The sequence below is a fragment of the Nyctereutes procyonoides genome, unplaced genomic scaffold (assembly GCF_905146905.1).
Source record: "Nyctereutes procyonoides isolate TBG_1078 unplaced genomic scaffold, NYPRO_anot_genome, whole genome shotgun sequence".
Taxonomy (NCBI): Eukaryota; Metazoa; Chordata; class Mammalia; order Carnivora; family Canidae; genus Nyctereutes; species Nyctereutes procyonoides.
The window spans coordinates 44,888,049-44,911,152 of NW_026575052.1; the positions used below are offsets into that span (position 1 = coordinate 44,888,049).

Genomic DNA, 23,104 nt, shown 5'->3' on the forward strand with positions numbered 1-23,104 from the left:
TCTCTTTACATTTGAGAAACTGAAAAAGCTCAGGCACATAAAGATACAAAAGATACACTTGCCCCAAATTAAGAAAAGTGGCATGGAGTGGGTATTTTTTTTAATACAGGGGTTTAGCAATACCTATCAGAAACCTACAGGGCAATACGTTTGAAAGGATAAAATTTAATGGCATAATGTTGGAATATGCACAATGTTCTCACAGAGGTAGCATACTTGATTTGCTCTCAATAGTTGATAGCTAAGGTAAATCCATATGTCAAATAAAATTCAAAGCCAAGTAATTTTTATTGATTCACAGCTACTAAGTAGTTGCAGTTGTATGGACTTCACAGGCAGGCCCCTCCCTTTTTTTAAATAAATAATGTCTGCAAAATGACTTGAATTTTGTAAAAAGTAGCACCAATATAACAGAATTCCACTCCCTTCCCAGGATAAATAATGATAAAAATATATCACTGTAGGTAGACTTTTTAAAAAAGTCTCTCACAGTTGTCTATTTAAAAAACTGAAAACTATAGGGAAAACTGGGTGGTTCAGTTAAGCATCTGACTCTTTCAGTTCAAGTCATGACTTCAGGGTTGTGAGATCAAGCTCTGCATCAGGCTCCTGCTCAGCAAGGAGTCTGCTTGAGTTTCTTGTTCCTGCCCCTGCTCATGGGCATGTGTGTGGTCTCTAAAGTAAAATAACTTTATTTTAAAATTGAAAACTATAAAACACCTTCATGTTCAAGAGCACCCACTAATCAGTAAAGATGTCAATGTATACATTATTTCCACCTTTGGAAAGGCCAATGGTCAACAGCACATTCCACACTACTTTTCCAAGCAAAACACAAAGGATAAAATGCTATCATTTTATATTTAATAGTAGTAATAATGTGACAGCAAAGGAGAGAGTGGTTTAATATTTCAATTCACCCTGCAATTCAAAAGGCTAGTTTTCCAAACTGCAGTTCCAAAAGCCAAATAGTGGGTGCTGACAAGAATTTTTAATAGAATAAAAAAATACCAGGCGCATACTGGGTAGTAAGGGTACATATTGTTTGGTAAATTTTTCTTTCGGGTGTGTGTGTGTGTGTGTGTGTGTGTGTGTGTGTACGCGCGCACGCGCGCGTACACACACACACACTAGGTCACAATGCAAAATGTTTTTCACTGGGAGTTGCTGTGAAGGATTTTCACTGCTCTAAGGCCAACCACAGTTTGCCATCTGGAGCCCCCTACAGGCTCTATATGTTAAAAACCTCAATCCAACAATAAATAATCCTTTTGTTCAGAAACTAGAACTCAAGTTTATAGAGGAACAGGTATTTAACATACATAAATAGGCAGTTTTTATGATCCAAAAACATAAACTGAACGTATGCACAGCCTCATTCCTGAAGCCAAATCAAGAAACCAGATGAATTTATCAAGGTCTGTATTAGCCCTTAGTATCTAATTTCATTTAACATCAGGAAAATATATATCCGTATTTTGCAGTAATAGCTGCCTGAGGGCAAACCAAGAGAAGGAAGCACAAGAACTTCAGAAAACTATTGACTGACATCCACTTTTATGAAATTTTCACAAAGCAGTGTTAAGAAAATCAACAGAAACATGGCTAGGGTCACTGAAAGGCTTGTTTTCATGCTTCTACACCCCAAAAAAGGATTGAGTAAAGAAAAATTTTGAAGTATCAAGTCTAGGGGCAGCCCTGGTGGCCCAGCAGTTTAGTGCCGCCTTCAGCCCAGGGTGTGATCCTGGAAACCCAGGATGGAGTCCCACGTCGAGTTCCCTGCATGGAGCTTGCTTCACCCTCTGCCTGTGTCTCTGCCTCTCTCTCTCTCTCTCTGTGTCTATCATGAATAAATAAAATCTTAAAAAAAGATCAAGTCTATATTAAATAGACTATTATTTTAAAAATTAATGGATCATTATACCACGGTAGTGGAACTCTATGAATTGGCTGGAAAACTGAAGTGCTGTTGGAAACACAGGCCCATTTTCATTGAAAACAAGCTAATAGAGTATTAAATTAAGGCCTTCTTCCCTTGCTCCTTTCATTAAAGATAAAATAAAAAAACAGCACAGTTTATCATGTTTAATCACCATCATCACAAAAAAAATTGCAGATGCTCAAGAAAGAGTAGGCTCAAACTACAAATACTTTGCAAACAATCATCAAACACTATTCTGACCTTAATTTCAACTGTATCAAGTCACCTGTATCAGAATGCTAGGATGGTTTAGTTAACCTAAGGTTGAATGCAGAATCAGGTTAAGAGGCCAAATGGTAGATGATCCTGTAGAAAGGAGATCACTTGGCAGTAAGATCAATGTAGCACAAATGGTGATTCAAAACACAAGCAATAGCACTACCGCAGGGTTTTGTTTTTTTTTTTGGCTCATTGTTAGCCCCTCACATAGATATTTGAGACTAAAATTGAAAAAAAAAAGTGCCCTGCCAACATTGTTTGGCTCATGTATTTAAAGCAATCCTGACTCTCATCTAAAATGATCCCACATGTTGACAATCACACCTTGAGTTTCCAGTAACATAATTAGATCCAGGCTTGACAGTACACTGGAACTTGTGATTTCAAAATTTATCCTTGGCTTTAGAAAATTGACATTTTCGGGATCCCTGGTGGCACAGCGGTTTAGCGCCTGCCTTTGGCCCAGGGCGCGATCCTGGAGACCTGGGATCGAATCCCACGTCGGGCTCCCGGTGCATGGAGCCTGCTTCTCCCTCTGCCTGTGTCTCTGCCTCTCTCTCTCTCTCTGTGACTATCATAAATAAATAAAAATCAAAAAAAAAAGAAAATTGACATTTTCAAAACCAGTAAATAAATAAATAAATAAATAAATCACATAAAACCAGTAATTTGCCAATGAGAGCTCCACTGTAGCAAAATATTTGCCTTGTTACCATTAAACAGATATAACTCTGTTTAGAAGTATGCTTGGCCCCCTCCAAACATCCAGGAACTAATTTATTATAAGCATGATGTAGGTTATTCAAAACAAATGGTCACGCAGACCTTGCCATTTACTTAATTCATAAAATACAGATAAAATTTATTTGAAAATAATGAAAATGGAATTCTTCCCATTCTTTAGTATTTTCCCAGAGAAGCTGAGATTTAAAGAATTCTTCATAGACAATGCCTAATGATTTGAAAGGGAATTTTATAATGATAAGAAAAGCAATTTTTAAAATGAGAAAATAAGTCCAAGTGATAGACCTCCTTTTCTCATCAACATCCAGTCATCAGGGTTATTAGACATCGCTTCCTTCGCCTATTATTCCTTACAAAAATACTCATCACAGTCAGGGCTGCCCTATCTTTAGGTCATCTCTTTAAGGTGTTCTTTCCCTTTTCTCTATTCGACTTAAGGAAAATATCCCACCTATTCATTGGTAGTCATACTGAATAATCTCGAGGTAACATTAAAGTAGTTGTTTTCATAAAATTGTTTGTGCTTTTGTATTTGGGACACCAAGACGCTTCCATGGACAAAATATGGCTATCCAAGGTTACTTATAGCTAACGCTTCAATACCTTTCTCATTCATTTTTAAGACCGCCTTGTTCATTACATCTTCCTGAATTCATTGAATTTTGAATAGCCAAGACTTTGGTACCCAAATTCACATTGAGTGCATTCTCTCATGTATGTGAAACCCAACATGAGCACACAGGCATCATATCCACTGCTCACTCGTTCTCACACACTAACAAGCATACACACACATTTTCTTTCTTTCCAGAACAAGCCAGAATTACAGCTCTTTTGGTGATTGTTAGAATTTTTGGAATGGTTCATAAATTTTCCAATTTTAAATTTGTAATACTTTTTATCTTTTTTCTTTTCTTTTTTTTCCAATTGTGAACCATTCCATATTGCATCTTTATTGCAAAAGTCAACATGCTTCTTAGAAATTCAGATTGTAATCGGTAAAACAAACATTACAGATATGAATTTAAATGTATAAACAGTTAGAAATTCAACAATATCTCCTATTATACTATTACACAAGTTCACAATTTTGTAAAAACTATAATACAGGCATACTATACATCAAGAGGAACCACTATTCCTTTTCACATGATTTTTTTCTTCTTTTTGAAATAATGATCCATCACCACGGACCTACCTTAACAAGACTGTTTCCCAATTTACCGTCTTAGCTGGTAACAATGTCTTCCCGATAAACATGAAGAAAGTGAGGGAAACTGCATTCCCTAGAGTTACCTTGTTAAGCCTGGGTAGCAATCCACTAGCCAACCAGACTAAGCTAGTAGCCAGACTGGACCGGTGGCTGTTATTGCTCATCAGCTTCTTAGATGTCATACTCATTAAAAAAGAACAAAATTTGCCTCAGAAGGAGTATGTTATTTCTCTAAGGGAAGATGCCAGGAAAACAAGTCATGGTAGTTACTCCCTTTAAAGAGAAATTCTAAAGCTTGGGGATTTGAGGGTGGGGGTAAAAAAATTTTAAAGGAAAAAAATTATATACATTCAACAGTTTTATGCTAACCTTAACCAAATTTTCTAGTATTATATTTAACCTCTTTTTTGAATTCACTTTGGAGAATCAAACATGTTATAGAAATCTTAGGACATTTTAAAATTATTTTAGTCCGATTTTAAGGTGTATTGAAAACTACATTTTATAGAAAGGGCCTCAATCTTCCTGGAAACAGTGTCTGTCTATTCTTTCCTTGAACACCCTTTTCTTTCATCCTCTCTCCCCCAGTAACTAAAAAGTCAAATAAATCTTCCTCTCTCTCTCTATATGGAGAGTAATATGATGTCAATTTTGAAGTTAAAAAATCATATGAAAAGGAATCTCATTCTGAACTGTCTACTGAAAATTTTCTCTTACAGCTCCATTAATTTACTGTAATTTTCAGTTTCCAAATACAAAAATACAACAATTCTTATTGAAATCTATACGCTGGTAGTTTTAGTACACAAAAAAACCAAACAAATTATTTACAAAATTATACAGTTTAAGAAAAAACTTTGTACAAAAAATATATAAATCCTTTGTTCCCTCTATCACGTTTAAACTGTCAGGACTCAAAATATTCACCACAATGAATCTTTCAAAATATATACCGACTGAGCCACAGACATCAAAATTTCATTAGAGATGATGGAGGAAGGAGCAAGATTGCTTATTCTAGGTACCCCCTTGTAAGGTTTTCCTTCTTTTATGAGCTTATTTTAGCTTCAGTGTTATCAGAAATATAATAATAACCTAGAAAAAGTTAGTCCTTATTATTGTGAAGGGAGAATTACATGAACTTAAAAATGATCCTGGTTTGATACATCATTCCAGGAAAATAAGTGGAAGAGAAAAAAGATAATCAGAACGTGGGATTTAACTTCTTACAGCTAAGTAAATCTAGAGTCCTGATGGTTTTAGGTTTCTTAGCGAACAGTTTCTATTTTGAGAAACAGCCTTTACCTCAGGAAACAAAATCCTTGACATAGTGATCACCAAGAACCTTCTGAAGCCAACAGGAAGTTTCAAATTTTCACACCACACATATATAAAAACATAGATGTGTATATCCTTGAAAAAGTGACATCCTATGTACATTAATCATTTTATTTTCCCAGGGGTCAATACAGTGTAGTGTTGCTCCTCTGCTTTTCCATCTAACATTCAGAACACAAGGACATAAATTTACATATATATTTTACTTAACAGATACTCTACTCTATACAGTGTACAGTAAAAATGCACACAGTGAAGGAAACTGTCTATTGAAGGATGCATATGTTTATGGATAGCAACAAGCTACAAAATTATGAAAATATAAAGTCATCTGATCAAAGTCAAGTTATGACTCCCATTTATTACTAGCATCCCATCCCCATTCCCCTACCCCACCCAACCCCACTCCCACCCTATCCCCAGTCACCTCACCATCATGGTTTAAATTTAGGAAAAGAATTTCAGACACTTTTTAACCCTTTTTATATAACTATTAACTAAACTGAAGCGTCAAAAAAGAAAAAAGAAAAGCTGGTGACTCTCTCTTCCCCCGCAAACCTTCCATTATTCTCATCAAAACATCACTTATTTATCAAGGTGCTGGTTTAAACTTTTTATTGGGGACTGACTTTTGGAGGGCCAAAAGAATCCTTTATCTCAGCAGTGGGTAAGTTGGGGTTATTAATAAAAAGGCAGGAGTAAGTGGGGACAAGAAGGGGCAAGAGGTGAAAGCCTTTTACATTGAAAATATTTTTAAAGAGGACCAACTGAACCAATACTCTCACTAATTTCAAAGCAAACTAAGGATCAGTAGCATTAAGTCCAGGACAGTTAATATAGTTAATATATATATGACAGAATGGAAACACCATGGAGCTAGCTACCATTGCCTTATAGAATTTAAGACTACAGAGTTTGTTATGATTTACACTAAAATAGTCCTTGTACTGCACATAAACACCCCCCCCCATCAAAAATTTAGATTGAATACAAACTGGGCTCCTCCACTGTAAAAAAATTAAAATAAATTTACTTTTCTTCTTCCAAGACAAGTCTTGAAAGCAAAAGGGTATTTTAATTACAAACATCTCCTTCTGTCTGGCGGACCCATTCATAATAGCTGAGAGTTAAGAGATTCCAGGCGATTTTGACATTTAATGAAATTTTATCAGCAGATTATAATCCAAAATAAAATTTCTGAACACCCTGTCATTTACATCATAATCCAACACCAATAGCAACAAAACAGGTGGTGTGGAAAGTAAGGCTCTAGAGATTATCCGTATCATTCCTGTGGATCTTCACAACTGTGTAAAAGTCACTAGGCCTTTGGTGCTTTAATATCATGAACAGTTATGAGATGTGTTTAAATAGCAAACTTGCTGTCCTTAAACCTACTGTGTGGAAAAGAAAAATAAAAAAAAATTTTTGGCTCATTGACTTCTTTAAATAATTTTAAAAAGTTGTTCTTCTAAACAGTATTCCTAAAAATTATACAGCTCGCATCAGATTTCATCTTCGCCATGAACGAGACTCATATTCATCTTCATCTTCATCATCATCATCATGCAAAAACAAATCTGAGGTTTCTGTTTCCTAAAGAAAGAGAGAGTAAAATCTGCTTAGTGGTATAAGAAAGGTAAGTTATTAGGCAAGAAGGACAAATAGACTAGTATACAAAACCCAGGCTGAATTTACAAGTGATGTACTCAGAGAGTATCCTTCAGGACAAAAACACCCATAAAAGTTTTTTAATATACATATTCTCCTCCTCTTGCTAATTTCACTAGTTTTAATAGATTTCCATTCTAATATCATCAGGAAAATAAAATAATATATGAATGTTTAGTAGGAAAAATAAAAAAATCTATGAAATGTTTTTGATAAAATCAGTTTATTAATAAAATTAAATACATTTAAATTCATTTTATTCCATTAACTTAAAAAGAAGGAAAATAAATGATCAAGTTCCTAAACCTTTCTTTCAATAACCAATTATCTATGATGGAGAACATACCAATTTCCCAATGATGCCAAAATTTCCATCCTTATATACTAACATCTTTATTTATTTTTTAAAATTTTATTTATTTATTCATGAGAGACAGAGAGAGAGAGAGAGAGAGAGAGAGAGAGAGAAGCAAGCTCCATGCAGGGAGCCCGACATGGACTCGATCCCAGGTCTCCAGGATCATGCCCTGGGCTGAGGGCGGCGCTAAACCACTGAGCCACCGGGGCTGCCCTTTTTAACATCTTTTAAAGCCAAAATTACAATGAATCAAGAAAACTCACAATGTTCGCTACGTGCCCATTTAAATAAACAAATTAGAAATAGGAGTGAAGGGCAGCCCAGGTGGCTCAGCAGTTTAGTGCCGCCTTTGGCCCAGAGCATGATCCTGGAGACCCTGGATGAGTCCCACATCAGGCTCCCTGCACGGAGCCTGCTTCTCTCTCTGCCTGTGTCTCTGCCTCTCTCTCGAATAAATAAAATCTTAAAAAAAAAAAAAGGAGTAAAGAAGCAAAATTATTTTTCATGTATTTTAAGAGTTTCATCATTCAGTGGTTCTATTATAGTTCTTGGTTTTCCTATTTTTTCCCTTTTATGTCCTACTTCCTTATTCTCATTTTAATTAACTGCACACAGAAGGTATTAAAATAAGAAACTCTACATCTATTACTTATGGAACATGAATAAACAAAAGCTAAAACAACCAGCTAAAATGTAATTCATTCATGTAATCCATGTCCTCACCAGAATAAAAATTTCTAGAGTTCAAATTAAGCCAAAATAAATGCAAAAAAAGAAGAAAAAAGAAGTCTCTCCTATGCCAGAAAATATCCTCCCCAAAGAGCTTTTTATGACTACAAGTATTCTGATTCTTTAGTAAACTTGTAACTAGTCTTAAGTTACTGCATGTATGAAAGAGTATTTTAAAAGGAATTTTATTTACTTTAATGTTAAGAAAAATACTAGCTGAGAAACAAACTAATTCAATATTTATTTTCAATCATTAAATTTACCTCCTCTTTGACTTCTTCTTCCTCAGTCTCAGTGGATACAGAAGGCACCTTGGCCTTGTGCCATGATATTTGTAGCCGACGGTCTTTGAATTTTGACCCTTGGTTTGCAGTCTAGAATAGATTTTAGAAAAACACAGAAGTCTGAATTCAAATTGTATTCTACTTAAAAAGTGTAATGACTTGGGGAGGAAAATGTTAAAGTGGATCTATACACAATCTCCAGTAAGAGTCATAAAAACTAAAGCCTCCCCCACCTTTTTAACTTACTTAAATTCAATTAGTTAACATAGAGTGTATCATTAGTTTCAGATGTATAGTTCAGTTATTCATCCATTGCATATAACACCCAGTGCTCATTATAGCACGTGCCCTCCTTAATTCCCATCAGCCTATTAACCCATCCTCTGTCCCCGCCAGTAACTCTGAAGTCCCTTTTAATTAAAGAATCACATGTATTATTTTGCCCAGGTAGTCTATGACTTGTATTTATGTCATGTTAACTTTAGAATTTGTGTTGGTTTAGATGAATAATTATACTGCCACTCCACTTACAAAAGTCATGATGAAAACAACAAATATTATCTTAACATGATTAGTGGCCTTTAGCTTTGATAATTTACATAAACTGAAAACCTAAAAGTATAGTTTTTTTAGATGCCTAATGATGTCACAGCATCTCAGAGAGCCTTACCCATAGTTGATAAAAACTATTCCCATTTCCTCTTCTGAAATGCCATACATCAAGGACAAGTATTTAGCCATTCTATGCATTCAACAAATGTTAAAACACCTACTCTCCCAACTCAAAGTAAAAGTGCTCAGTTTCAAATGTATTTCTTGGCACTACCATCCAATTTCTTCTTTCCCAAGAAATTTCATTAAGAGAAAGTAAAAATTTTAAACACAAAGCAAAAGAGACACAAAAGAATAGGGACCCAAAGTTTCATTAAAGTGAAAGCTCAGTCATTCCTACAGCTTTTCTATCAATGATGCTAGACTGCAGAATATTCCCAATTCTGGGTTCAATCCTGAAAAATACAATAGAAAGGGTTCTTTTAAATACGGGGGGGGGGGATTCACTCTAGTTTTTCTAGGAAAATGTTAAGTGTCAGTAAGCATTTGCCAAATGTTTCCAAAGAACACTCAGATCACTGCATGTTCAGAATGTATGTTAAGCCAGATCCATCATCAGTCAAGTACTATCTGCATAGATATCAGTCTGTGATCTAAGGAAAAACTCTACTATCCCTGTGGGGGCTACATCTTTATTACCTGATACCAAGTATTTTAACTTATGAGACACACTAAACTGATATATCAAAATGATTCCATCCAAATATACATTTACCATCTTTTAAAAAACAGTTGGTTGCTAAGAGAGTAGATCTCATCACAAGGAAAAAAAGAATTCTATGTGAGGTGACAAATGTTAACTGCACTTATTTTAGTAATCATTTCACTATAAGTACATATATCAAATCATTACGTTGTATATCTTAAACTAATACAGTGTTGTATGTCAATTAGATCTCATTAAATCCAGAGAAAAATCTGGTAACTTGTGTAGTACACATCTTTTGCCCTTATTCTTTTAACATAGTACACAGCCCAATTAGACAAAGACCTTTTCACTATTTCGTTCACTTCAGTATTATCTCAATTCTTTCCAGCATTACTGAGGTAAAACTGACAAAACTGTAGGATATCTGTAACTGTAGGATAACTGTAGGATAAGTGTAAACAGGATGATCTGATATACAGATGCAGAGTGGAAAGATTCTCCCTATCCAGTTCATTAACAACACATTCATCACTTCACCTATTTAACTTTTTTCTGGTGAGAGTATTTGAGTTCTACTCTCTTAGCAAACTTCAATTATATAATACAGTGTTTTCAACTATAGTCACCATGTAATATGTTAGATCCTTAGACTTTGTTATTTGAAATTTTAAAAAATATCTGTCAGTTTTTATAAACAGAGTGATGGAGATTTTTTAACCAATATTTACTGGGTTGCCCTCCAAAGATGGTAGCAGTTCTGTCCTCCAGAAAGAATTTTAGAGCATTAATATGTACTGCACATAAATTACTGAAGGAAGAATTAGAAATTTAATTTGTATGCAGTCAGAAATTAAGAATATATAACCCCCACAATCTAATCTACAACAATAAACAAGATGAATGATTAGAATAAAGATATATTTTAATAATACCAAGACAAGAATTTTCACACACTATTGACAGGGCTCTACATTAATGAAATTGATGTAGTTCACTCAATACTTCCACACATATCCAACAAAACTCTGTACACATATACACTGAAAGATCTAAAAGAATACTCCTATCAACAATGTTCATAAAGTGAAAATACCCAAATACTTATCCACCACAAGAGAACTGAGGAATAAATTGTGTTTTATTTACACAACTGAAAATTATAGAGAAATAAAAATGGCAAACTGTTACATGTGATATGAAAGAATCTTAAAAACATAATGTTAAAAAAAACCCACAAAAGAATATAGACTGTGTAGTTCCATTCATATAAATGTTTAAAATAGGCAGAATAATAATATTGTCATCTTTAGGAAAGCACATTTAGGTGATAAAACTAGAGTTGATTCTATTTGCCCTAGTTGCATGAAGCTGATTGCAAGCACTGAATTAGTAAATACCAAACCACTGTTCCTAAGGCAAAGAGAGGGTCAGGTTCCTATGAGCCTCTGGTCAAAACATTCAACTAATCAATACAAAACCTTGTTTTTATGTTTAAAGACACCTTATTTTTAAAATATACTGTTGATTCACTGAGACTGAACTCATAGCCAAAAGCACTCATGCCTGAAAAAGCTTACATAACACACCTATTTTTACTATAAGGCACATCATAGCCTTCTTGAACTTTTGACATAGCACTTGAGAATTATACTTGGGAAAGCATTTCAAATAGTCAAATCACCAATGAAAAACACAAAAATGAGGAAAAATGGGGTATCAAATAGACTGCAAAAGGACAGCTTTTTACAGTATGAGAGCTGAAACAAGAAGGCAGAGTGTCACCTTATTGATTTTAGCTGTGAACGCGTGCATCAGGAACTCATTTTCACAGCTCTGCCAAAGTCTGAAAATGACCACAGAAGTACCTTGACCGTCGAATTTTTGATCTTACATATAATTTTACTAGATAGGTTAATGTGTAAATACAAAACCCATGAATAGGGAGGATCAACTGTGTAACAAAAGCAAGGAGGTAATTATCATAAAGTAAGGATAATGGTCACTTTTCTAAGGAGAAAACAGTGACTGGAAAGGGGCAGAAAGGACTTTTGGGCAGCTGTGAATATTCTTTTTCTTGAATAGGTAGGAATATGGAAGGTTACCTTCCAATAAATCATTGAACTATATATGCTTCTGTTAGATATCATTTGCTTCAGTAAATACTTTATTTTTTAAAAAATATTTTATTTATTTATCTATTCATGAGAGAGAGAGAGAGGCAGAGGCACAGGCAGAGGGAGAAGCAGGCTCCATGCAGGGAGCCCGACACGGGACTCGATCCCAGGACCCCAGGATCACACCCTGGGCTGAAGGCAGGTGTTAAAACCACTGAGCCACCCAGGGATCACCCAGTAAATACTTTAAATTGAGTATTATCCTTATAATTTTAAGAAAACACCAAATAGCTATTTATGTTAATGAAGCAAGGCCTGAAATGCAGCTCTGTATTTATAAGCCTACTCTAGTAAATTTTTTTTAGAGACTTTGTGTATGGATTTTTATATTCATAATTTTTTCTATAAAGATATCTAAGAATACTACCTTTTAAGAGGACACAGAGATCAAGAGGAGGGAAGATCCTTACTTCTTATTAACCATATTTTTAACCATTTGCATGTACTCATTTTTTTATTAAAAAGTACTTTAACAAATTTAAATCTGGCCTCTAAAATACCACACAGCTATTAAAATACATAATTTTTCTATACCCCTATATATATTATCTAACACACATGTCTAAAATATGGCATGAGATAATGAAATACTAGGGAATAATTAGATGTCCATCACTACAGGACTATTTAAATCCAGTGTGGTACATCTATGCAACAAAATACCATGCAGCCATTAAAAAGAACAGGGCAACACCACGTGTACCAAAATAGCATAATCTCTAATAACATTCTAATACATATTAAATGAAAAGTACACATACAAAAGAGTACTGTATATCACACCACCATTTGTGTTAGAGACAAAATAACACATATATACAGAAAGATTATCTTTGAGAAGATACATAAGAAACAGATAACAATAAATGGCAAGTGAAACGAAGTGACTGGGTATAGAAGGAAACCTTAGTTTTCACTGCATATACTTTCATTTCTTCTACACTTTGTACATGTGTGCTGCCCCTCAAAATATAATAAGGTAATTCAAATAAAATAATATATACCAACATATATGTGAATATGAGAAAATCAATGAAGTTATATCCAGTAACCCAGAAGTACTTGGAACCTAAAAGGCACAAGTTACTCAGAAATTTATCTAGCCCAACCATTTTCCCAGATCAGAAACTGCCAATTCTGTCAGTCATCATTCATCAGTCACCTGACTAGCAAATATGAAAAAACAAAACTCAAGTGCTATTGAAGATACAGGCAAAAATGTGCTCTTATCCACTGTCACAAGTTTAGTATAACATTCCTGGAGGGTTATTCGGCAAGCTGTCCTCAAATTTTAAATATGTATGCCTTTGATCTAATAATCTCACTCTTACAACCAATGTAAAAAAAGGGTTATAAAACCAATGTTAAATACTTAACATATAAGCATATAATGACAGTAAGATTACTCTGGGGGCATGTTGGGTTGTCACAAGATTGAAGAGCACTTTCTGGCATTTAACAGGAGTGCTAAAGGTATTGACATATACAGGACTGTCCTGCATAACAAATTATTCCACTCAAAATTGCCAAATCCAGTAAGATATATATTAGAGTGGGAAACACTCTAGCTTAGCTGCCAAGTCGTAGTAAATATCAGTAGTTCACAAAAAGCTACCATTACTAAAAAATTTTTTAAACAGTCTAAAGAAGGGCAAACACAAAGTGCTATTCAGAAAATTTTCTCTGAATGTTAAATCCAGAGAATGAGTAACTTCTGTACTGGCAAACACAAAGGCACATTACTTGTCAAACAATTAAGTTATCACTTTCTTATACAGTAAAACTCTCAAATACATTTCCACACACGTGGAAGATGGGAGAAAGTAAAATCCCTATGTAGACAGCTATAGGAAAAAGCTAACCAAATATGAGAAATCTTTAGTATTATTTACAGCAGAAGTAATCCATTGTCTTATATGAAGTTCCAGGAATGAAAGAACAGACAAATTAGAGGTTCTTGCCAGTAAGAACACAAAAATTTCAATGAATTACATACATATTTTTGAGGGTACAGAAACTGACTTCTACACTTCTCACTTAAGGCTCAAAATGCTCTCTGACTGCAGACTACATTGCATCCAGAGTATGCAATGATATTTTGTAAAGGCATAAATACGTAAGAAAAGAGAGAATACAACAAAGCCAAAAAACTGGGGAGCTAAAAAAGCAAAAGGATTGTCAATATACAATGCTTACAACTAAAAAAAAAAAAAAAAAAAAAAAATCAAGAAGTAACAGTAAAATTTTATTATTTAAAAATGAAAAAAATAGGGGATCCCTGGGTGGCTCAGCGGTTGAGCGCCTGCCTTCGATCCAGGGCGTGATCCTGGAGTCCCAGGATCAAGTCCCACGTCGGGCTCCCTGCATGGAGCCTGCTTCTCCCTCTGCCTGTGTCTCTCATGAATAAATAAATAAAATCTTAAAAAAAAAAAAAAAGAAGAAAAAGAAAAAAAAAACAAAAAACAGCTAAGAGATTTAAAAGTAGACATCCTTGAAGAATATAAAATGGTGAGAAATAGAGTAGGAGAATGCTTAACAATTCTGTGAATGTTAAGTTCATTTGACTCTTCAAATGACGTACACATATAACTTTTAAGAAAATAAAAACTAATTCCTTTCAAAAGAATCTAAGGTACTTAAAATTTTCTTTTTTCTGTAACTGAATATTTTCCAAGTTTTCTTCAATGAATAATCACGGAAGAAACTGTTTTGCAAAAGAATGAAATGAAACCACTCTTTCACCAAAAACATAAATAAACTCAAAATGGATTAAAGACCTAAATGTGAGACCTGAAAACATAAAAATCTTGGAGGAGAGCAGAGGCAGTAATTTCTCTGATATCAGCTGTAGCAATGTTTTCTAGATAGGTCTCCTAAGGCAAGGAAAAAAACAGCAAAAATATAACCTACAGGGACTACACCAAAATAAAAAGCCTCTGCACAACAAAGGAAACAATCAACATAGCTAAAAGGCAACCTGAAGATATTTGCAAATGACATATTCAATAAAGGGTTAGCATTCAAAATACATAAAGAACTTATAAAATTTAATACACACACACACACCCCAGAACAAATAATCCAATTTAAAAATGGGCAAAAGACATAAACAGACTTTTCTCCAAAGAGACATCCAAATGGCCAACAGACACAAGATGCTCACCATTACTTATCAGGGAAATGCACATCAAAACTACAATGAAATGTAACTTTATACCTGTCAAAATGGCTAAAATCAATACAAGAAACAACAGATATTGGCAAGGATGTGGTAAAAGAGGAAGCCTCTTGCACTATTGGTGGAAATGCACACTGGGGCAGTAAGTATGGAGGTTCCCCCACAAAGTTAAAAATATAACTACACCTCTGCCCCCACAAAAGAGAATTACCCTATGATCTAGCAAGCACACTACTGGGTATTTAACCAAAGAATACAAAAATACTAATTCAAAGGGATACATAGCCTCTGACATCCATAGCAGCATTATTTACGACAGCCAAATTATAGAAACAGCCCAAGTGCCCATCTACTGATGAATGTATAAAGATGTGGTGTACACACACACACACACACACACACACACACACACACAGAAGGAGAGAAAAGGAATATTATTTAGCTTTAAAAAAGAATGAAATCTTGCCATTTGCAATGACATGGATAGAACTACAGAGTACTGTGCTTAGCAAAATAAGTCAGAGGAAGACAAATACCATATGACTTTACTCGTACGTGGAACTTGGGAAACAAAACAAAAGGGCAAAGGAAAAAAAGTGAGGTAAACCAAGAGACAGACTCATAACAGAGACAGTTACCAGAAGGGAGGTAGGTGGGGGGGATGGGTGAAGCAGGTGATGGGAGTAAAGGTAGGCACTTGTGGTGATTACCACTGGGTGGTATGGAAGTGCTGAATTACTTAAAACTAGTATTACACTGTATGTTAAGTAACTGGAATTTAAGTAAAAACAAAAGAAAAACACATTGTCTTAGTTGTCTAAATCAACAACTACTTAATCTCTTTCCATTCTAACTGACCTTGGTTTTCACGATTGGACAATTGGCTTATGGAACCATGACTGATTTAATTCAATCATGGGAACAGTTTCCTCAACAGAGACTACTTTATAAATGGGTAAGTGACAATTCTGACTAAGACACATGAGGGCACATGTACTGAATGAGAGTGCTGCATATGTCAGGGGTGAGGTAGGGTAGAGGCAGGGATACTTTCTAGGAAAGTTAGCTCATAATTTTTTAAAAATGCCATAAGAAAGTACTGTTCTTTTTTGCCTTTGGATATTCTTTTTAGAGGCCACGATATTTGTGGTTGATGCAGACATCCTGGTGTCACACCATGAAGAAACAGGCCTAAGAACAAAAGCCAACAACGTACTAGTACTAAGATACCAGAAGAAACATAAAAAGGTGTTGTGTGTCTGAGTTTCTGAATTAAAAGTAAAATTTCCCTATTTGTAGATTTCTTGAAAAGAAAGAAAATAAATGTTCACAGTTCCCAAGTTATTCATGTTTTACTTGCAGCCAAACACATCCTGAGAAGCATGATCACTTTCATAATCTAATCAGGAAGAAGAAAAAAAAGTTCCACCTTCTATCATCGAGTCCAGTAGCTAAAACACACTACCACAGTTCAAAAATCTTGTAGTTGATTAATGCATACTATTTGAAAATGCCTAAGGGCAGTTCAAGTATTCCCAACATTTAGTATAAGTAACTCTTCTGTTGAAACTCACCAAACCTCTCTTTAATCAGGGGCAAAGGAATCTACCTTAGCTCTTGTCCTGTCTGTGCCCTCAAGCAAGGCTCTAGGACTTAAAACTTTCATCTTCTGACCTAAAGTTTAATATTAAAATACTTAGAGGGAATTCTTCATAAAGGTCTTTAATATCCTCAGATCTCTGTCAAATGAAAGATATATATAAGAACTCTTTCTTAAAAAAGTTCTTTCCAGACTCATTGATTTTACCCTTAAAATACATAAAATTCTATTTTCTAAAAAAATTTTTTTTTAATTTTTATTTATTTATGATAGTCACACACACACAGAGAGAGAGGCAGAGACATAGGCAGAGGGAGAAGCAGGCTCCAAGCACCGGGAGCCCGAAGTGGGACTCGATCCCGGGTCTCCAGGATCGCACCCTGGGCCAAAGGCCGTCGCTAAACCGCTGCGCCACCCAGGGATCCCTAAAATTCTATTTATATACTATATAATACTATTTCATATTTTTTAGCTTAACTACTTAACATATAAAGTAATACGATATCACATACCAGGGATCTTTGCAAACTACAGTCATGAGGCTAAATGTGGCCCAGCACCTTATTTTTGATGGCCTGTGAGCTAAGAATGGTTTTCATGTTTTTAAAAGGTTATTAAACGTGGTAAAGGAGAGAGGCGTCTGGGTGGCTCAATCGGTTAAGCACGTGCCTTAGCTCAAGTCGTGATCACAGGGTCCTGGGATCCAGTCCAACATCAGTCTCCCTGCTCCCAGAGGAGTCTGTTTCTTCCTCTCCCTCTGCCCCTCCACCCCCATTTGTATGCATTCTCTGTCTTGGTCTCTAATAAATAAAATCTTAAAAAAAAAAAAGAACCACTAATATTTCACCCTAAACGTAAATGTGATGTTACAAAGTCTGACTTAGGGGCAGCTGGGTGGCTCAGTCCGTTGGACGTCTGCCTCCAGCTTAGAACATGGTCCCAGGGTCCCAGGATCAAGTCCCACATCAGCCTCCCTGTTCAGTGGGCAGTCTGCTTCTCTCTCTGCTCCTCACCTTGTTTGTGCTCTCTTTCTCTCAAATAAAGAAAGAAAACTTCCATTAAAAAAAGAAAAGTCTGACTAAAAAGTAATATAGGTTCACTTGGAAGGCACAGAAAATAGATCTTCACAAAGAAAAACATGAAAATCCAACTTGAATTCTGTCAACCCAGAAACAAAACTTTAATGGACTTTTATTCCAAGTTTATGTATAATCATGTATCCTATCTTTTTTAACCTAAAGGTCAATCCTGAGAATTTTCTCATGTCTTTGTTCTTTAAAAACGTTTTCAAAAAAATAAAAAATGAAAAAATAAAAATGTTTTCAATAGCAGCAAAATGCCACCGAGCATTTAGATTGTTCCCTTTTTACTATTACAAGGGGTGCTATACTTAGCATCCTTACAGCTCTTATTTGCATACAACCATTAATTTACTTATGATAAATTCTTAGAAGCAGATTACTGCATACAAGAATAAACTGGAGGACACCAGAATGAGGTCCTCATACTGCAAAAGAGCTTCACTAAAACCCATCTTACCATCTTTTCATACAGACGTGGTTCATCCATGATCCTTTCACAATCATTAAGGACAGTAAAAGAATAATGAAAATAACTATTTTACCTTTGCCTTCCTTTGTGGGATATAAAACACCTCAAGGAAGAGTTACCCTTTACATTTGCTAAATGTACATTTGCTATTTACAATTCTGTCTAGGCACATAGATTTCTGTAGTTCTTTCAAAGAAAACATACTACACTGCCTCAAGCATCTGTTACTAAGGTGTGTTTCTAGCCTAACAGCACACTATCAAAACAAACAAATAACAAAACACCATCAAAACTGATGGCATTGTTTCCCTGAAGTTACCTCACCTGCACTGGCTTTGTTTGCTCCTTCCCCAAATGTCAGGACATGCCCCTTTCCACAAACCAGATGCCATATTTCAGACTTATCAAATATATGTCCACGAAAATTGGTTATTGGATGCTCCACAATGATTCTACTTATGAGAAGGGAAGACATGCATGTGACCATGAGTTGTGGGCTAAAACTTAAAAACATCTACATGTAGTCTTCAGTGACCCTCAGGATATAATATGCAGCCTCCAACCTAACAAAGAAGACCTCGTTGTTGGAACTACAACTTGCTGCAAATTCAAATTTACCACAATTCTGCTTCAAGTACTGCCTCACCTGAAGTGAGGCTAGGTGTAAAGGCCCAACTTATTTGGCAAGCAGATTTAATTTTATATGCTCAACATTAAAAGACAAAAATCAACATTCACCCAGCCTCAAGAATACCCTGCACATGTGCAGTGCTCCTCTCCATATTTTACTCCTCAAGGAAGTGACTTTAAAGCTAGTTTCCCACTTAATAAAAAAAAATATGTAATATTGGTCAGGCTGGTGAAATAAAATGGCTTGAGTGGTCACTTAAGAGTACAGCCAACATAGCTCTCATATCAGGATACTGTAACAACCCACAGTTCTCTAAACATCAAAGTGAAAAAGGATTAAGGGGCATCAAACTAAATAAGAAAAAAACATAGGAAAAAAAAAAGAAAAGAAAAAAACATAGAGGGAAGTCTTGCTCTTTAAGATTTCCTTCACCATCTTTAACAGGTTAATAGGGCTGAAAATGGGGGTACCTCTCAGTCAGTTGAGCATCCAACTCTTGATTTCAGCTCAGGTCATGATCTTAGGGTTGAGGGATCAAGCCCTGCATCGGACTGCACACTGAACATGGGAGTCTGCTTGAGATTCTCTCTCTCCCTCTGCCCTACCCCCCACTCACACTCATTTGCTCACTCTCTAAAAAAATATAAAATAAGATAAAATAAATAGGGCTGAAAATGTCTTCTCTCAAAAACGTTGTTTGAAGAATAAGGATCCCAGATGTTAACAGTCAACTCTGAGTATTTTTGTCTTGGTTCTGCCATTTACTAACTGTATGATCTTGGTTGGTTCACTTTTAAGTTTTAAACTTACTTTATTTATTTAAAGATTTTATTTATTTATTCAGAGACACAGAGAGGCAGTGACACAGGCAGAGGGAGAAGCAGGCTCCCTATGGGGAGCCTGATACAGGACTCAATCCCAGGACCCCGGGATCACAACTTGAACCAAAGGCAGACACTCAACCACTTAGCCACTTAGGCATCCCTAAGTTTTAAACTTTAGTTTTTCTCATCGGTACACATGGGATTTCACATGCACTTTATATAGTTATTTAAGATTAAATGAGATCATGTATGAAAATGCTCTAGCACAAGTAACAGTACTTACTGAATGAATGAGTGGAAAGAGGATATACTCTGTTTAAGGAGCAAATTAAAGACAGTTATCTGTAATAAATCTCAATTTGCATGTTTATCTAAAAGTGGTTGCCACTGTACACAGAATAAAACGATACATGTCTCTTATCCTAATAAATTCTTCCTTTGAATTCTGCCTTCATCCCAGATTATTTTTACTTACTGACTATAAACACCTGGTAAACCATGAAATAACCCTAAACAAACAAACAAAAAATTCAAATATTTGCTTTGGAACAAATTGTCAATAGAAATGCATTTATGTGGAGTTATAGAATTACAAAGCATTAGCTGCTTCTTGACCTTCAAATGTATTAAGAATTTGCTAATTCCCATTTTTTACAACTTGATTTTCTAATCTACAAAACATTTAATATGTATACAGAATGCAGCCAGAAAATGCAGACTACAGTGCTTTTATATAGTTGGCATCTGTCTACTTTAAAAACTTACTGAGAAGAAAAAAAAAAAAAACTTACTGAGAAATGTTGAAGTAATTCATCTTTCTCCTCCTCAATGAATCCCCCAACTGTTAGTGCTTTGGGGCGGTGGTCCACCACCATGTGATTCAGTGAGCCTCTTCCTCTTCCTCCACGGCCTCTGCCTCTTCCTCGACCTTGAGAGGACATGGTCTTTCCTCGACCCACCGGTAAAATACCTAATCGTGCAGCCTGAACAACAACAAAAGGTAGAATATAATATATGCTGTCAGACTGAACCCTGGAAAAGATAGGAAGAATATAGGTATTTATTTGAGATGTTAAATGTAGTGGGGTCAGGGACTCCTCTTAACTCTCACCTCAACCTGTAACTGACTGAGTTTTTTCCGTAACTCTGTTGTGTCTTCTCCTGAGGATAGCCTCTTGTGAAGATCCAGCTCAGTATCTAATAGTTCTTTCTGAGCCTTTGGAAAAAATAAGAGTAAAAATGTATTCATTAAAAGAAAAAAAAATGCATTTGTTAGATAACTTCTAAGATCTTATTCAGAATATTATGCTTATGGAATGACACACATCTTTTTTGGCAAAATTAGAATAAGAGGATGCAATAAACCCGAGTGTTTTAGGGAAGGTTAACTGTGCAAAAATACACAGAGAATATAGTGACATTAGTAGAAATAATAAGCAGTATTACTGCTTCAGATGACCTAAAAATCAGACCTTGGAGAGTCAACTGACAAGAGAGAGAATAATTTTTTAATAATAAAGAGTCATAAATGAAACACAATCGGGCAAAATAAATTACATAGGAAATACTCATTAATGGTACAAACATAGATAATAGCCACATAATTGCTTTCTGATTTGAACCCTACAACTACTGCCGCTTTTTTTGGGTGTGAGGGACAACCTATATGTCTTCCGATAGCATGACTGTGAGAGACTTTTTCCCTTCAAATACTAACTTTTAAAATGTGTATATGCTGCTTCTATAATTAGGAAAAATTTCAATAAAAATATTTTTTCAAAGCAATTTTGATGAAATATTTTACATCCGTCTGGTGAGAGAGCCACAATTTCAAATGTATTATATATAATGTACAAAAAAATTTGCATTCTATATATCTGATAAATTTATTATTCCAAGTTATCAAAAGGCCAGAAAATAATCTAAAATTCCCCTAAAGAGCTGTAGTAAATGGAACCACTGCATACGGTTCCAGAGCAAGTACTCTCTAAGGAAACAAATGGCAATTAATGAAATTAGACTTAAGTGGATCTAGAACTTCTGATTCTTTTTTTCAACAGAATGCCACATTTTTACCATATTAAAGCCAATGGTATCTTTTGAATATTAAAAGAGATGGTTCCACTATACCATAATATTAGAAAAACAATTCATGAAACAGGAAAATACACTTTTTTTTCCCCATCACTCTAGCAATTTCATCTTCAGGAAGTTAAAAAAAAAATCTTTGTTCAAAGAGAGTATTAGCACCTCTTTCAAAGAGAGTACATAGCATACAGAGGAACATTTAAAAAAAATTGTTACTCTGTCTTCCCATTAGACTATTAGCTACCTAAGGGTTCCAATGTACTTTCAAAGAGCCAAGCACATAACAGATGTTCAACAACCCTATGCTGAATGGAAAATGCAAATAGATACCTACCTCTGTTTTTGTCTTTACTTTAGATGGTGTGGAGACTGCAGAAGATGTTTTTAATTCATCTTTCAATTGTGAAATCTTTTCTCCAAGCTCTTTTAGAGTCTTCATTATGTTTGCTCTCTCTTCTGGTTTCATGTTTTTGTTCTTTTCTAGCTTAGATATTAGCATCTATAAAATAAACAGAAGAAAGTAAAACCATGCTTAGTAAATTTTATTTTTATTTTTTTTAAATTTTTATTTATTTATGATAGTCACAGAGAGAGAGAGAGAGGCGCAGAGACATAGGCAGAGGGAGAAGCAGGCTCCATGCACCGGGAGCCTGATGTGGGATTCGATCCCGGGTCTCCAGGATCGCGCCCTGGGCCAAAGGCAGGCGCCAAACCGCTGCGCCACCCAGGGATCCCAGTAAATTTTAATATAAATAACCCTTATAAACTTTACTATGAAGGTATCTTTGTAAAATCCATTGTATCCATCAGTTCCAGCCAGCAAATAATGAGTTCTTATCTTACCTTCTGGCATTCTATTTGTTTTTCTAGCACTTCTTGTCTCTTTTTCCTCATATCTTGTTGTAGCTTCATTGCTTCCTATATGAACAGATTAAAAAAATTAGTAATGGATATTGCCAACATTTGCATACATTTGTTAAAAGACCAACTCATTTCTTCAGGGTCATTCCTATGTTGTGTAAGAAAAATTCTGCTCCGAATCAAAAAATAGCTGAAACCAGAGACAAAAACCTTTAAATACATTTATTTACTTGAATGACGTGAATGTATTTATAAAGAACAATACCTGTTTTTCCTTGCCAATGTAATAAGCCAATCCTTATTTTTCATGTTTCAAGTTTAAAAAATGTGAAATAAAGCTAGAGGACAGAAGTCATAGCAAATTCTATGGATTTTTACCAGGAAAATATTGTATCTCAC

At 35.1% G+C, this 23,104-nt stretch overlaps 1 protein-coding gene across 5 annotated transcripts in view; it reads right to left on the reverse strand.

Moving 5' to 3' along the window:
• Nucleotides 1–6,096: 6,096 nt before the first annotated feature.
• RBM27 (RNA binding motif protein 27) overlaps nucleotides 6,097–23,104 on the reverse strand; it is a 71,633-nt gene continuing 54,625 nt past the window's right edge. For all 5 annotated transcript variants that reach the window (XM_055331729.1, XM_055331728.1, XM_055331726.1 and 2 more), the window contains 6 exons: nucleotides 22,688–22,762; nucleotides 22,179–22,343; nucleotides 20,868–20,972; nucleotides 20,548–20,739; nucleotides 8,517–8,627; nucleotides 6,097–7,091 (listed from right to left, as the gene is read on the reverse strand). In XM_055331729.1, coding sequence (XP_055187704.1) covers nucleotides 7,008–7,091; nucleotides 8,517–8,627; nucleotides 20,548–20,739; nucleotides 20,868–20,972; nucleotides 22,179–22,343; nucleotides 22,688–22,762 — 732 coding nt within the window. In that variant the 3' untranslated portion in view covers nucleotides 6,097–7,007. The remainder of the gene's footprint in view (nucleotides 7,092–8,516; nucleotides 8,628–20,547; nucleotides 20,740–20,867; nucleotides 20,973–22,178; nucleotides 22,344–22,687; nucleotides 22,763–23,104) is intronic.